Source organism: Nyctereutes procyonoides, unplaced genomic scaffold, assembly GCF_905146905.1.
Source record: "Nyctereutes procyonoides isolate TBG_1078 unplaced genomic scaffold, NYPRO_anot_genome, whole genome shotgun sequence".
In the NCBI taxonomy this organism is placed as follows: domain Eukaryota; kingdom Metazoa; phylum Chordata; class Mammalia; order Carnivora; family Canidae; genus Nyctereutes; species Nyctereutes procyonoides.
The window spans coordinates 2,794,341-2,812,271 of NW_026575043.1; the positions used below are offsets into that span (position 1 = coordinate 2,794,341).

The 17,931-nt window shown below is 39.2% G+C and overlaps 1 protein-coding gene across 3 annotated transcripts in view; it reads right to left on the reverse strand.

Moving 5' to 3' along the window:
* CARMIL1 (capping protein regulator and myosin 1 linker 1) overlaps positions 1–17,931 on the reverse strand; it is a 325,852-nt gene that overhangs the window by 55,657 nt on the left and 252,264 nt on the right. For all 3 annotated transcript variants that reach the window (XM_055322435.1, XM_055322434.1, XM_055322433.1), the window contains exons 27-29: positions 14,660–14,835; positions 11,479–11,566; positions 8,894–9,043 (exon numbers count right to left, since the gene is read on the reverse strand). In XM_055322435.1, the coding sequence (XP_055178410.1) occupies positions 8,894–9,043; positions 11,479–11,566; positions 14,660–14,835 (414 nt within the window). The remainder of the gene's footprint in view (positions 1–8,893; positions 9,044–11,478; positions 11,567–14,659; positions 14,836–17,931) is intronic.

Here is a 17,931-nt window from a genome sequence, read left to right on the forward strand (position 1 = left end):
GCTTCAATAACTTGAGCCAGCCAGGAGCCCCAGACTCACCTGCCTTGTATATGGAATGTATTTATGTCACAACCTAATGGATGTACATGTGTGTATAACTGAAGCAAACACGCAATGTAATCTGGTACTTCATATTCACACTTAATGTTTCATTTCTGAGGAGTGTCTTTAAACTGCTGGTCAAAACCATCCCATTGATTTCATGAGTCACCTGTGGGATGTGACAGAGGATTGCAAGATGCATTCTGTACTAATTCAAGCCTTTCTGGATGACCTCATTTCGGTGGCAGACTCCCATCTTTCCAAACCTAAGCAAATACGTGTGTGGGATTTACACGGATGGTAGTGCTGTGGAAACTGGCTTTGCCACTTCTGCCTTTCAGCAGAGCAAACTTGGTGGGGGATGTCTTGGTTTCTTTGCCTTCCATTTCCAGCAAGAAGCTGGGAATATCGTACACAGTGGATGAACAATAAGCATCTATTAAATGAATAAATGGCCTGCTAGTCCATATTTTTAGTTCAAAGAGTCATTCGATAGCTCATAACCAGCTAAGAGTTCATGAATGAGAAATGCTCCTGTATCCTCCCTGGGCTCCTGTGCCAGCAGATACCTTGTTCCTGTCTCTGTCTCTCCCCCTGGGTAAGCAAGCCCCCTTGAAGGACCGCCCACTTCCTTCTTCTTTAGACAGACACAAACATACATACTCACACACATACTTAGTATCCAAAGACACTGTTCTTTCACGATTTGAATACAGTCCTTAAAGAGGACATCTTTCATCCTGCAGGGATCTGACCTTTGGTCTCCACTGGCAAGCAGTGATAATCTGGAGCTTTCTGATGGAAGGAAGAGGTTGTCAAATGCACATAGTCCACAAACATGAGGTTACTAAAGTTGCAAAGTGGAACTGATTTTAGAGAAATTATCAAATACTGGTTCTACTGTACTATCCCAGGAGTTACTAAATCTGTGATTGCTTGTAAGGGACTTAGCTAGTTAGCACTTTACTAGAAAATGTCCTGTTTAAGGAAATATAAGTAACTCCTCTGTCACCTATACCACCCCCCCCCCATGTAAACAATGGTATGGTTTTGGTTTGTTTCATCAATCCACAGGCTATTAGGGTCATTTGCTTAATTTAATTCATGAGGGAAACCAAAATTATCTTTTATAGTTACCATTACATGTCAGAATAGAGCTCAGAAGAATCATCATATCCTCTGCAGGTCAGATGCCCAGTTTTGATGCTGGTTTTGGAATGCCCTGACTAGTCACAACTAGTTAATGTTCTAAGTTATTTTATGGTGCCAGTTAAAAATTAGAAGATTAAGAAAACTGTCAGCCGTCAGGGAATGGCAGCCTCTTTAGGGATTTGCAGGGTACCCCTGGCATTTCCACAAAGGACTGCCACAAAAATTACTAGAACTTTGAGAAGCACATTACTTGCTCTGGCTGAACTATACAGATTGTGCTATAGGTTTGAAAATTAAAATGTGGAAATTAAGAGGTTTTCTTGGGCTGCTTTCCAGTGGTTATAAAGTCAAACCTCCATTTCCCATAATGATATCAATAAGGAAATGACATTACAGAATAAATAAAATCATAAGAAGAAGCCAATAGGGCTTGAACACAGTGCAACTAATTTACATGAGATATCGACTTAATGATCTATGCTTGGTACTGTTGTTAATAGATTAGTTCAACTAATAACTGCTGATACTTGAAAGTGGGGTGGGTTTTTTTTTTTTTGAGGGGACTTGTTTTTAAAAAGTATTTTGACCAAGACAAACAGATCTTCACTACATTTTAATCTGTATTAAAAGGCTTAAAAATTAGGGTTACCTGGGTGGTTCAGTTGGTTAAGCATCTGCCTTTGACTCAGGTCATGGTCCCGAGGTCCTGGGATCAAGCCCCAGGTCAGTCTCCCCACTCAACAAGGAGCCTGCTTCTCCCCCTCCACTCATGTTCTCTCTCTCTCTCTCTCATGTTCTCTCAAATAAATAAAAACTTTTTTTAAAAAAAAAGCTTAAAAAATTATATATTAAAATTTGAGGCTGAATTTAAGGGAAAATAATTGTTATTTTCTCATTGAAAAAAGGATTCACAAGATGTACTAATAATTCAAGCCTTTTAAAATTCTTTTCCAAAGCAATAGCAGTAAGTAGATGAACTGCTCCTTTGCATGAATATCTTTTGATTTAAAACTGGTATGATACTCATTAAAATAAATGAAAGAATTACACACAATTAGTGAGTTAGTTATACTACAGAGCAGACACTGGCTCTTCACCCACTTGGCATGGGATCCTAAATGCTGAGCTTCTGTGATTTTTTAAAGGTGGTAAACTATATAGAATGATAAATTAAATACTGAGAAATAACTAATCAGTAGAATGCAAACAGCATCCTTCAATACCCCAAAGGCCAATGACAAACTGAAGTTGAAAGAGACAGCTGGGAATATTGATTTCCTAAGAGCACCTGATTGCAGGAAAGAACAGATGGTCTATGGACAATCAAGAGGCTAAGTAAATACACGTTTCAGCATGACATAGAAGGCATGTGTGTTGGGATTTTAAGTATGTAGGAAAGCTAATTAATCACTGTCACCAACAAAATAGCACATGGAAAGGCAAGTAATATTCCAGGTAAGCCCAAAGTGGGCAGATTCAAGTCTACCAATTGAGCATGTCAGATTTTTGACCCAGTGGTTTTCAATAACGTTTAAAACAAGAAGGCTTAGGTTATGTTTATACAGCACATGTCTTTCATTTGGGTTCCTGTTCACATGTCAATTTAATCTGGAATTAGTAACTAGACGTGTTACACAAAGCAATGCAAGTCTAATTAAATCTAACTCAAGATTTAATTCTGGATGTAAGAAATATGCCATATATGACATCCATATACTATGATACCAAACTGCCTGCCTTTGGGTGACCTCAGGTCACTTGGACAAGTTGCTTAACTTGTTCTATGCCTTGTTTCCCCACTTGTTCTTAACTGTTCTATGTCTCAGTTTCCCCACTTATAGACACAAGATAGCAATGATATCTATCATTCATAGGTGATTGTTTAAGGACTGAACTGCTTACTCTTCATAAAGAGTGAAGAATAGCACCTGGCACATTATAGGGACTTCATCTATGTGTTAAAGAAATGAACACGACTTTTTAAACCATCTGATTTTCTCCTTGGAGTAAAATGACATCAGAATCTCTGGGGCTATGAGAGTGGACACAGGCTGGAAGTCTGCAGGTTATTCTGATGGTTCTCATTCTATCCAGGCCCTCCTCCCCTGACTGCCACCCCCACCCCGTGATTCCCACCATATGAACTAGATAACCTCTGAGTTTTTTTTCTTTTTTTAAAGATTTTATTTATTGATTTTTTTTTTTTTATTGATTCTTGAGACACAGAGAGAGAAGCAGAGACATAGGCAGAGGGAGAAACAGGCTCTCTGCAGGGAGCTCAATGCGAGACTCGATGCCAGGACCCTGGGATCAAAGCCTGAGCCAATGGCAGATGCTCAACCACTGAGTCACCCAGGCACCCCCTCTGAGTTTCTTTCTAGCTAAAAGAAAAAGAGAATTATTTGATTGAAGACAGTTTTGCAACTCTGCCCTTTTATTTAAAGAAAACTGCCTTCTCCTTCAACAATTATGAAAGTAAGATTGATGAGAAGGTCTCAGACATCCCCCCCCCCCCCAGTGGGTATCAGGGCCTGTCACACCACTCATTCATCCTTATTTCAGCCCTCACTTAGTCAAAGAGTAAGTTTAGGAAATCAGTCTATTGGGACACCTGGGTGACTCAGCGTGTGAAGTATCTGCCTTTGGCTCAGGTCATGATCACAAGGTCCTGGATCGAGCCCTGCATCAGGCTCCCTGCTCAGTGGGGAGTCTGCTTCTCCTTCTGCCCCTCCCCCTGCTCATGCTCTGTATCAAATAAATAAATAAAATATTTTAAAAAAGTTTTTTAAATAAAGAAATCAGTCATATAGATGATTGTTTCCATCTTCAAAAAGGCAATCCTTGAACTCAACTAATATAAATTTCTACCTCTAATTTATGGCACTAAACCTTCCTTAGTGTGATTATAACTCCTGGTTCTTTAAAGAGATGTAAGGATTGAAATGGAACTGACTTTTGGACCAAAGAGAAATGGAAGAAAACATGAGACAAGATATCTGGGGGTAGGGGGAAAAAAAGAGATGCCCAGATTGCCTACTAAGTTTGTTAAAGAAATGTTCAAAAATAGATTTAGCAGATGCCATAAACATCATAGGCAAAAACTGCCAGGATCCTGAATCTGTAAGTAGAATTGCTAAGGAGGAGGTTGGTAATGAGTCCAAGTTTCTTTGGAATGCCCTAGGCAAAGTGTCACAGGGCTCTGGGGTATCAATAAACATTTTAGGTAATAGTAAAGTTACAGCATCACACTCAACAGTGCTCTTGCTGTGTGTATGGCACAAACTCTACCTGCTGGAGGCTCACAGTTCCATGTGGGAAAGGCTGTATCAATGCACGAATGCACTTGTTCTTCTGGGACCCTTTCACACAATACTTAACCTGTGTCCTATCTTCCAGGATCACTTAAGCCAGAAATGCTGCCAAGGAATATGTACACATTCATTCATTCAGAAAACCAAAACGGATTAAATCTCTCTCCCTTGCAAATATATTCTTCAAACCTTTTTAAAATAGCACCATATGAGGACCTGGATATTTGGTAATAGATATCAATGAGAAATACAAGTGATTTGCCACTTTGATTTTGAGAGATGATAGGAGGGGTAATTTTAAAAGGTGAAACTAATTTTCAAATTAGCTCTGGATTTGTGCCACTGGCTTAGGGTATAAAGTCCAAAGCTGAGAAAATGGATTCTCTTTAGGAAAGGGATCCCTGCACTCAGAAGAGCTGCCACGGTGACACTGTGGGTGGCTTGGGATCGATGGTCAGGCTGAGGGTATTGGAGAATCATTACAGTACAAATCCACCGATGTGCACTTTCTCCACACAAATGTTCTTTCCCATTAAACTAACAGTAAACTCAGCTCTGGTTTTCTGCTCCTTAACCAGTCATTAGCTGAGTTAAAACAATGATGAAGGAATTAGGTGGAACAAAAAAAAATGCTATTTTCAAATTCTGTCCATGTATTGCTTTTTTATAGAGAGCTCCATCCTATGTTTCTCTGTTACCCACTCATACCTAAGGCCCTGCTCCCCCCACCATTCAGCAGGTGCTCAGTCAGGAACAGTCCTCAATGCTTGCCTCCATGGTGGTCAGAACCAGAAAAAAACCACCCTTCTAATTTAGGCCATCCTATGAGCCTGGTTCTGGGAAACCTCTATTTATGCTTCTTAGGTCACAGCAACAGGGACATTTTTATAAAATGGAAACCACTCCGTGTTGGGTGTGCCTGCAGCATAGTTTTGCACTTTGCTCCTGATGGTGGTTCTGCATCTCAATTTTAAAATATAACCTGCAATTTAAAAAAAGGTACAGGGGCACTGGGGTGGCTCAGTGGTTGAGCATCTGCCTTTGGCTCAGGTTGTGAATCTGGGGTCCTGGGATCGAGTCCCACATTGGGCTTCCTGTAGGGAGTCTGCTTCTCCTTCTGCCTATGTCTTTGCCTCTCTCTCATAAATAAATACATAAAATCTTAAAAAAAATAAAAATAAAAAATGGTACAGACTTCTGATCATCAGATACACAAGTCCTAGGAATGTAACATACACTGCTCTTAGTTAGTACCCTACTGCATATCTGAAAGTTCCTAAGAGTAGATCATAAATGTTCTCACAAAGAACAAAAAGTTTGTAATTATGTGTTATGACGGATGTTAACTAAATTTACTGTTGTCATCATTTTACAATATATATGTATATATATCAAATCATTATATTGTATACCTAAAAGTAAAACAACACTAAGATACCTGACAGAAAAAAAAAAAAAAAAAGATACCTGACAGGCTCAGTCAATAGAGCCTATGACTCTTGATCTTGGGGGTCATGAGTTTGAGCCCCACATTGGGTGTAGAGTTACATTACAAATAAATAAGTAGGGATCCCTGGGTGGCGCAGTGGTTTGGCGCCTGCCTTTGGCCCAGGGCGCGATCCTGGAGACCTCGGATCGAATCCCATGTCGGGCTCCCGGTGCATGGAGCCTGCTTCTCCCTCTGCCTATGTCTCTGCCTCTCTCTCTCTGTGATTATCATAAATAAATAAATAAATAAATAAATAAATAAATAAATTAATTAATTAATTAATTAATTAATTAAAAAAATAAGTAAAGAGGGTCCTGGGTGTCTCCGTTTCTCTGACTCTTGATTTCAGCTCAGGTCATGATCTCAGGGTCCCGGGATGGAGCCCTATGTGGGGGTCAGTGCTGGGCGTGGAGCCTGCTTAAGATTCTCTCTATACCTGAGGATGCCTGGGTGGCTCAGCGGTTGGGTGCCTGCCTTCGGCTCAGATCGTGATCCTGGGATCCCGGATTGAGTCCCGTATTGGGCTCCCTGCAAGGAGCCTGCTTCTCCCTCTGCCTATGTCTCTGCTTCTCTTGAGTCCGTGTCTCTCATGAATAAATAAATAAATACATACATAGATACATACATAAATCTTTAAAAAAAAAAAAGATTCTCTCTGCCTCTCCTTCTTGCCCCTACCCCTGCTCATGTGCACTCTCTCCCTCTCCCAAATATATAAATAAATCTTTTTTAAAAAATAAAAAGTAAATAAAACAGAGTGTTCTATGTCAATTATACCTTAATAAAAAATAAATTTAAAGAAATGATTTTCTCCTCTATTCTCACCCCACCCACTTTAAGAACCACCTTTTTCTTTCACATGACAAAACCCTAATCAATCATACAAAAACAAAGTTTACACAATGAAACACCATCCTTATAGTGGCTAAGCTAGTCTTTCTTAGCCAACACTCTCAGCCTAAACCACATAACTTATAAATGCAACAAAATACATCTTACTAACTCACATTTTCTTTACTCTTTCTGAACTCACACATGACCAAACAATTCTGGCAGCAAACGTGACATGTAGAGTTAATTTTGAATTTAAACCTATTTCCTAAAAAAAAAAAAAAAAAAACACTAAACAAACAAAAAACAAAAACAAAACACCTTATTTTCTATAACATACTTATTTTCTTTGGGGTTAGCTTAAGAGCTTACTGAATAATTACCCTGTGTTAACTTCGTTTGCCTCAAGATGCAAACAAAGTAAAAATACTAAAGACACATTTTACAATATACTGGACAAGCAAGTTATTTAAAAACTTGACAATTCCTCCCACATAGAGTAAATAAATACACTTGTAAGTTTACATAGTTGTATAGCAAATTATCTGCCATCATTAGCTCTACTAGAATGTTATTTGAAAAAGTAGGATTATATTTCTGACTTTCTTTGCTAGCCTCTTTGTATATGATAGGATTTTATCTGGAGGGTTCTCAATTATTTTATTCACCAACTTTAACAGGTAACAATGGCTTATAAATAAGAAACTACTTAAAGCATTATCTTTCATTCTGGGCTAGAAAAATAATAGTGGGCACCTCAGATCCTTGGTTTTGAAAGTTAAAAACAAATATCATTCCTGACATGCCTGAAACTAAAAACTACTAAAATTATTAGTAATTGTAGAAACATTTGGGCAAAGAAGTAGCCCAGATGTTATCTCAGCAGCACTCTCTCAGATTATGAGGAATTGCTAAAAGATGAATTATTTTAGTGAAACATAAAAATATTGAATACAGAGGCACATATAACTGTTATAATGGTAAAGTAAAATGTAACTATGTTAATAATACAAATTCTAAAATAATGAAATAGGAACCTAAGTAAAATTGCCCTTAGAGCAGAAAAAATGTATCAGGAAGCCGAACACTCTAGTTATGTGGCCAGATGAATATACTATGTGAAATTTAGAAAGTAAGGAATTGAGACCCACTGCTAGGTAACACTGTATGTATATTCCATCTTCTAAAGCACATCAAGTCAAGGGAATTAAATAGAATATAAACTAAATGGGAAATGCAAATTTAAGAGGATACCCTCAAATTATGTAAGTTAACAATAGGAAAAAGCACCATAAGGAAAAAAATGATAGGACCAAGACAGAAATCGTCATTCCACACATTCTGTGTGGGAAAAAGTCCTTCCCACATTTTTAATGGCTTATTTATTTAAAAATATTTTCTTGTTACCAATGATCTTCAAAAGTTAAATAATAAATTTCTCCTAATGAATTTAGGAATTTTTTCCACTGCAGCCACAGGGACAGAACCAGGTTCTATGGCTCAGTGAAACTTCCACAATTTGTCCTTGGGAGGGGTGTATGGGAATGCTCTTTAAGTTTTAAGAAATAAACCCAAAAGAATGAGCAAAAGAAAAAAAGAGACAAACCAAGAAATATACTGTTAATTCTAAAGAACAAACTCGTCATCACCAGAGGGGAGGTTGGTGGACGAATGGTTGACATAGGTGATGGGGATGAAGGAGGGCACTTGTGATGAGCTCCAGGTGATGGATGAAAGTGCTGAGTCACTATATTGTACACCTAAAACTAATATTACACTGTCTGTTAACATACTGGAATATAGAATAGAATTAAATGAAATAAAATAAAGTGAGGTTTTATAAAATTACAAATCCAAAGTATGGTACCGGGCTTTGGAGGGGGACCTGAAGCTTCAGCTTTATTAGCTTCATTAACAATCTCTGTAAGCAATAAGTTTCTGAAAGAATGATCTCTGCCAGGGAGTTTTATTTGGTCTGGTTTGTAAAGGTGAGATCTTAAAAAAAAAAAATTTAGTAGCAAAGCCCTATGATGATGGAGTCATGGTGTCACCAAAGGATGTGTCTTACCATACAAGTATCCAGATCTTCCAAACGCTCCATCTCCGTGAGCTCCTCCATCGTGATGACAGAGTGTTTAGCTGGCTTCTCCTCCACCAGCTCAATCTCTATGGCCTCAGGCTCAGGAAGGGTCTTGCCTCGTCTGCTGAAATGGTCAGTCTAAGAGAGTCAAGACGGGTACAAGGAGAAAAGGCACCAGAGGCAAAGGAAGAGCAGGTTAGCAGAATTCTGGAAGATACCTTCCACAAGGTGGCACAGTGAAGGATTCCACCTGTGTGTGGTTAATGACAATTCTTAACACATTCCCACTACAATAACTCACCTCTTATTATCTTTGGAGGGTGGACTGTCTTAAGCAAGAAATTACAAAACCTCCTTTAGTAATTGACAAGAATACTTAGTCTAGAAGAAAACAAGGAGTGTTCTTTTTATTAATTTTATTTTATATTTCCTCTGAAATAATTTATTTCTCTAATGCTTTAAAAAGTATCTAATTAGGAGACATAAGGTGTTTCCAACATTCTCAGTTTTTAAAGGGCTGAAAGGAAGGAAATTGCTAACAAAATTGTAATTGCTGCTAGCTTTCATTGTTTTCAGATCATGAATACCATATTTAATAGGATTTATTAATTTCCAGTGTTATGCTCTAGGTAAACCTAAAAAAAATTAATGATAAAAGAATAAACTGGGCTGAAATTAATAAACTCTAGTGCTGAGCTGAATCATCACTAGGAACTTTGATTAACTCTTGTGAAACGATGAGAACCAGTTGACAATACCGTGGAACCTTTGGCTATACTTCTAAAGTTAAATTAGAGAACATATTAATGTAATTGGAATGTCTCTGAAAACAAAATTTCATATAACAGTTAAGCTAAGCTCTCTCCTTACAATCCAAATCTGCAGAATATTAAAATAAAGCTTACTATAAAAGTGCACCCACAGGGATCCCTGGGTGGCTCAGCGGTTTAGCGCCTGCCTTCAGCCCAGGGCGTGATCCTGGAGTCCCATATCAGGCTCCCTGCCTGGATCCTGCTTCTCCCTCTGCCTCTCTCTGTGTGTCTCTCATGATTAAATAAATAAAATCATAAAATCTTAAAAAAAAATGTACCCACACAATTCTTTTTTAAATTGAAAAAAAAAGTCAATATTTTCTGAGTACATTCTTTAAAGAAGGACACGTTAAAAAAAAAAAAAAAGTGGAAAATTCAACCCTTCAGTGTGGTGCTCATGTACAGTCACGTTGATACAATATCATGTTGAGGGCATTTTGAGGTGGTCCTTGCAGCCTTGGGTTATGGAGAAAGTGTTTCTATAAAGCATGCTCCATGGATGTTGTGTCTACTTATTTAAAAAAGGAAAAGTCTGACTTGGGAGCTCTAAACAATAACATAGCTCTTTACTGTGCCATAAGCTAGAAGCTAGAGATTCTTAGATTCTCTGTGGGGAGGAACCAGTTTTTTATATTTCCAGTTTGCCACAAACCGATAGACCTGGTGAAATACAATAAAAATGAAACTTTAGAGAAATAACTGTGTTTGTGTATTGTGGCCATCTCAAATTGCTCCAGAATTTTCTCTGTTTCCTCTTGCCTGTTGACCTAACCTTGTCAGGTGCCCATAGTTCGTGGGGCCAGCTCCAACCCATGGGCAGCATTTTGATGGCACTGCTCTAGACGCCTGTCCTACCTTTTCAATTTTAGAGGATAGCCTATGTATTTTTCTAAAATGACTTTTTCAGAATATTCATGTTGCCTGCCTCGTGGAAAAGAAGCAGTTCAGTTGTTCTCACCATGGTGTTTTCTGGCGTCACCAACAATTCAATGTCATAAAACTGCCTATTTCCAGCCTGTAATTAACCTGAAATGTTTCTCTGGGGAATATGTCATAACTTGCTTGAGAGATTCCTATCACATCGCATTGCTACAATGTTCATGAAGCAAGATGTAATGAGTAACAAAACTTTCATAGGTGCCTTAGAGGACTTCCTAAAGTTAAAAACACATGAAGTGTCTGATATATTTTTTATATGCACCAGTATTGGAAGTAAAGTCTTCTACTTTGATAAAACCAGTCTCTAGATGAAGAAAATTTATTTCTTCACCTCAGTTACATCCAAGAGGCCTGGCTGGGCACTCAGCAGCTATCAATCCCTAGGACATGTCCATTTTACCCTTGACTTTCTTTGGACTCCAAAGATTTCATTCCCCTCACCCCATGTTTTCAAGAATAGTCCATTACCAAATTATCATATCAGAAAGCAACAAAATAAGCACACAAAAATTAATCGTAATTTTCTTAATTTTAGATCTCAGCCTCAGCATTATTTCATACCAAAACCTTTGACCAGCAATATAAATCACACAACAAAACTTCTCAATACAATTACTTCTCCTTTCCCCTTCTATTCCCTCTGGAGAAGTTCTAACATGTTCTATATTTGGAAGCAATGTAGGAGGGAAAAGCAGGATCTTGGCCCATAAAGTTGCAAAAGAGTAAAATGCAGGAAAGAAGCCACATCCCCATGTTGGAGCCTGCCCTGCTTCACAGCAGCCCACAACAGGAAGTCCCACTCAAGATGTCCACCACACTCACCAGTTTATGATGGCAGTGTGAAAGTGCATCCAGAATTTCATCCACAATCCGATCAGACAGGAAGGAGGCCACTGTCAACTTCACTTCACTATGTGAAAAACAAAAGTACACAGTGACATTGTAATTTGTATGGAAAAACATCACCCACCCTTGATTCTATGCTGTTGATGAGGTCAACTGCGATTCTGTTTCTGTCTTTGAAAATGGAATAGAAGAATGTGTGAACAGGGCTAAGGATTTCCAAAGATAAGCTTTAAGTGCTGCCATAAACACACAGGTAATAGATTTTCTTTACCAATTTCAACCTGCCTCTGCAATCTCAAAACTCAGGATTTAGTGGAAGAAATGAAAAACACCTGGGTAAAGACAGACTTAATGGGAACCACATGTACCATGTTGTGAAGAACAATTCTTCCATTGACAAAAAGGAAAACAAACCCAGGCTGGAGTAAATTAAGAGAGTCTGATTGTTAGACTTTGGTTATTACTTAAATATGCATTTCCCCCCATCTTAAAAAAAATAAAAAAAATAAAACCTCTACCGACCAAACGGTACCGTACTCAACTGCTTCTGCTTGTACTCCTCATCTTCCTTCAAATTGCTACAGATTCACTGTTCTCCTGCCTTTTAACAGAGGTTAGGGAAACATTCAGTTTCTGTGCCTCTCACCTGACCTGAAGAAGGGGTCTCGACGCCAGGAAGGAACCCGCTAGCTAGTTTTGGGGTTTTCACTACTAAAGAAGTCAGCCATGAAGGTCTCACTCAGAGAGCTGTTTTTTTAGTCTGCATTGTAGTTATTGGCTATTCTCAAGAATTCAAACTCCACTTAAGTCTGTTCAGTCAGAATAATCCTACTTAAATGCACATATGCACAAACAGACGCAAATGCACAACACTTTTAAAAGTGAATGTGCTAGAGAGATACCCACACTCCAACATAGCCTTTTAAAAGTTCAATCTGCTTTTGAAGTCAAGAATTTTAAATATTTTAAAGCAGGGGAAGGGAGTTATCAAAATAAAATTATTTAATCCTAAAGCTAAGGTTGAAAGTCTATTTGTGTAACAGGGGGAAACATCTTTTTAACCTAAAGGCAGTAAATTTGCATTGAGATTTTTCCACCAAGGCAGATTTCAGATGGCAAATCAGAAAAATGGAAGCACTAAGTCTTTGATGTCTACATTAAAAATTTTCCTAGGCTAAAGATAAAAGGATGTTTATTTAATTCCTGCCTCCGAAACAAGGTTTCAGTAGCTATTGGATTTATCTAACACTTTACTTTTTTATTCCCCAGAGGTCCACTGATAAGATTCACCTGGGTCTCATTAAAAATACAGATTAGTAGGTCCCACTCTAAACCTGGGGTGAGGGTGGGGGGATGAGGGGGAAAATTAGAAATCTCATTTTGACAAGTACTTCCTCTCATTTTTTTAAGGCATGTTTGGGAATTTTACTTCCTCATAAAACTATAGAATCTGTCATTTTATTTCTCCTTCTCTTCCCCACCCCCTCTGAGTTGGGGAAGGGTAGTTTATCTGTTTCAAACTGTAGCACCAAAAAGATCCTTTAAAATCACACACAGACACACACACACACACACACACACACACAAGTTTCAGGACTGTTCTATCATTTTGTTACTGGATATTATGCTTCTTTATTGAACTTCCAAACTGTAAACTTTTTAGAGGAAATAATTCCACTCAGCCTGTGTGGGCACAGCCGCATCTGACCGTATGCACAGGTGTAGCCATGCATATTTTCACTCATTCCATCAGTGCTCTGTATAATGCATTATAAAAAGCCAAGCAAGGAGTTAATGAACACAGAAGTGATTCACTGATGACAGGGGTTCTAGCCTGCTGCTCACTTCTCAGAATGTGCCCATCTTCAGAAGAAGTGAGCATATCTGCCAGAATCTGGTACTCTAGTAAAGGCATTAGAATCTGATCCACTGGTAGTTCAATCCAATAGGATAAAAGAATGGTGGCCAATACATTTTTTTCCCCTCAATACCTAAGGGGCTTCAATAAAAATCCTAAAACTACAGGTTACAGAAATATGTAAGTATAATCTAGTCAGGGCTAGAGTGAATAAAATCACTGATCTATGGGGTCCTATAAATCTCCTAAATGTCCTTTCATTGCTTAAAGTCTGTCAAATTGTCTTATCATTCAGCTGAGCTGGCCCTAGAATCTCTTATTTGTAGAAATCTACACACACACACACACACACACACACACACAGGACAGCTGTACCTGAGACCAGACACTGTCCCATCCCTGCAGAATTCCTCAACCTTCAAAGTTCCATGACCTGGCTTCCATATCTACATTGTATTATGATTTTTGGCTTATTTTAACTCTCATTTTTCTCATAGGCTCTCATTCAGCTACACATCATTCAGTATGCTCCTGATTCTTCAGATAAGAGCTAGGGTTTGGTTTGGTCTTGTTTATCTAAGTATTTTATTGAGTTAAGAGGGGAAACTTAAAATATTTCTGAATATAGTTTCTAGTCTGCAGACTCCCCATTTGAGAAGAACTGAAATTCGTGAAGTATCATTCAGACTGGTAAGCACTCCAGAGTTTCTATATGGGAATCCAAGGCAGTTTGTTTGATAATCACATCCTTCTCAATATTTGTATCTTGGCGTATTTTTCAAACTTTGCCAAGCACAAATCTATGCTGATGCTCCAGAGCAGCATTAGTACGTACACTGTTATCACAGACCTACCAAAAGAACACAGGAGGAAAATATGGTGAGGCCACAGTGGGCCTCTTTGCCTGTTTATAGACTGTGCATTTGCTCAGAACAGCACAGTGGCAGAAAGCAAACTTCAGGGTAGTGACTTTTAAAGGTGGAAGATAAGCTTCAGGAGGAGAAAAAAGTGATTATAAACATATACATGCCCTCTCCCGCCGGTTAAAAATAAAACAGTTAAGAGATCAGGTAACTAACTGTATGCTCTTCAGGAACACAGGCGTATTTGTGGTCACCTTATTTTGGAAATGTATAAACCTATGTGTTTATGCACAGCTCTATTTAGATACAGTCACTGCATATTAGACATGTCCACCACGTTCTATACGGAGAGAGCCAACAATAACACCCTTCACAGCTGCCTGCCCTGCATTCACAGAAACTATGGAACCTTGGTTTCTCGACATCATAAACCCACCTAATTTTGTTAAGGATATCGACTCCAGATTGCTCCAGCAGGACGTTTTTAACAAAGGTTCGTGGAATGGAAATCTTTTCAATGCTGGCATGAATCAAATCTTGTCGAATGTGTGCTTTTTTCATCACATTTGGACAAAGATTCTCGGCGGCATCGACCATGGACTCTAGCAACACCTGTAATGAGCACAAGTGGAGGGGAGAGGTGACAAGGTAGTAGGGGTGTGTGTGGGAGGGAGGCAAAAAGCTGAGAGCTGGTTAGGTGTGACACTGAGCCCTCAGAGCCCAGGGACACAGCAAGGTCCTGGAGCATGACCAAGGAATCTGAGTCACTCCAGGGCAACCTGTGCCTGCTGGATGATCACGGATGTCAGGTTATCACTTTATTTTTTCTTTTTTTAAGATTTTATTTATTTATTCATGAAAGACACAGAGAGAGATGCAGAGACATGGGCAGAAGGAGAAGCAGGCTCCCTGCGGGAAGCCCGATGCAGAACTCAATCCCAGGACCCCGGGATCATGACCTGACCCAAAGGCAGATGCTTAACTACTGAGTCACCCTGGCACTCCAGGTTATCACTTTCGATCACCCGGCAGATCCACCCAAGATTTGGGCTGGCACCTGAAATGTCACGGTGTGCCAGCTGCACTTAACAACAAGGTGCTCATGAGAAGATTAAAGAAGACACATATCAAGCCTTTGTATGCCAACTGACCACACCAGACTGTTCCCCTGCTGCTAGAAAGTAAAGTTACAGAAACCCCTAGAAAATATATCAAACTTGAACTCATTTGATTTTGCAAATCACAGAAATTCCAAACTGAACCCTTCAATAGCTCTATCAAAACATCAGTAGTTAAAAAAAAAAAAAACCCACAGATCTATGCTTTTAAAAGAAAAGCTTTAGTGCTAATAAAATTGAAATTGTTACAGCATGGAACAGCATGAATGCAAACAAAAACATTTACTGGGCACTTGACAAACAACAATCAAAACTCTAGAGTTTGCAAAATGTTTCTGCACATTTTATCCTTCTGATGTCTGTGAAGAGGTGGGGTGCTTTTCATGTGATCACCATTTTGAAGTTGAAAAATGTGAGTGAGGGGAAGGGAAAGAATTTGCCAGAGATGGAGGACTTGCTGGGAAGTATGAGAAAGGGCATAACCATCAGTGTGAGACCTCAATCTGAATCCTAGCTGAGTGACACTGAACTGTACGGATTTCCCAATTTTACTTTCCTCGTGTATCAAATGGCAAATATAAAGTTCTTGCCTCCTCAGATTATTGAAGATAAAATACATTACACATGTGAAGTGTTCAAGATAATGCTCAGCACACAATAAAAATTCAGTCTGTCACAGATATTATGAATCTGTTTCCAAAGACACTACTCTCACTACTCTTCTGCTTCTGGAAGCCAGCTGTGTCCCATTACTGTTCCGGTGTGAACGAGGACTACCGAGGCAGGATTATGGCCCGACTGGCACAGTGCTCTGTCTGCTTGTATGTACAAGCCCGTCCACTAGTAAAGCCTATCATTCTACTGCAGGATGAGCAGCAGAGCAGCAGGATGTTTATAATGATCTTGTAGAAAACCAGAGAGGACAGGGAGGAGGCAGCCACCTGAAAAGTATTCAAAAGCAACTCACATTTTGACAGCCCTTTGTCCCTATTTTAACTCTAATTACTGATATCACACATTATTCCAAGAAAGCTGCAAGCAATGCAAATAAGTCCAGTTTAAGACCAATTATTTTCCTCTTTAGCATTAGAATAAACACACTCTGGCCCAGACTGTGTAGCATCCAGTGCTCCTGATAAGATAAACCTCAGGTAACAACATGCTATTTAGATTGTGTTAAATTCATCAATAGGTTTGTGACTTTCGGGAAGGTTCCCCTGCATGACAGAACAAGTTTGGCCAGAATGAATCTCACACCTAGAGAGAAGACCTGGCTTCTAGACTAGCTCCTGACATGAAATGTCTGTGGAATATTATCACAGAATAACTTTGCAGATCTCTGCACTCTTGCTACAACATTATTTCTCAGGACTCTTGCTGCTCTATAAATTGATAACTGCATGACTTCAGCCTGGAAGTACAACGGAATTTTAGCCTTCCCTCAGCATTTGATTCAGTAGCTGCTTTGCGGCGAGTCCCCTGCCACTCCCTCTAATCCAACCACTGACCAACATGACAACACAGCACTTTATATTCCACCAGAGAAGATCATCCATGGTATCCTTTGATCCACATAACAACTTTCTAAGTGAAGGCTGATTTTCACAAACCCATTTTATAGCTAAGGAAATCGGGTCTTGGAGAAGATAAGTGACTTGCTTGAGCTCACTTAGCTGGTTAATGGAACAGGTTAGATGGGGACTCAGATCTTCTGTTTCCTACTCTGGCCACCCTACTCCAATGCCCCTGTCCATTGCCCAGAGGAGCCTTTTCCTCTTCCTTTTAGTAACCTACAATTTTCATACCATTCCCTTGGGTCAGTGGTACCTGAGGCTACCATGGTAGACTTTCTGGTAATGGGGTTGGTAGAAAGGGGAGAAAAAATGTCAGGTAAGTCTGCAATGGAGCCTCTGACTACTTTGTATCCAGCCCCCAGCACAGGTCCTACCTAGCACAGCATCTCCTTCCAAATATCATGGCCTTCTGCATACCAAACCATACTCTAAAATCCGTCCTTCCCACGGCTTCAAAATACTACCTACATTCCAACCATTCTCAATCAAATGTTTATCTATAACCACCTACATAATCCATACAATACATACATGATGCAGTCTGTTAACCATTTTCACCTGCATTTTCTACCATGGAAAGGTCAATTACAACACATTTCATCCTACCCTTACCCTCACCTAAACAATAACTACAATGGCAAAATCAACCATGCTCACAAAGTTTTTATTGTGATGGTACCAAACGAGACCAGAAATTTGAGAGTCTCCTTAGACTCGACCCACCTTAACTGTATCGACCACATCTACCTCTAAAACATGTTAAATTTACTCCTACATGCTTCCTCAAAAGCAGAAAGATGTCAGAATATTATTCATTAGCACAGAATAGAAATATCTGATGACTGCTCAATTTTCTGGCCTCATTTCTTGTCCTATGTCTATATTCCCTGTGTAACTATTCCCATTAAATTAATTGGCAGCTCCCCACATGATGGCCTGGGCTCTGCTCCCATGCTTTGCACACATCATTCTCTTGGCCTAGAACCCTTCTTTTCCCCCTCTATAGCCAGAACCCT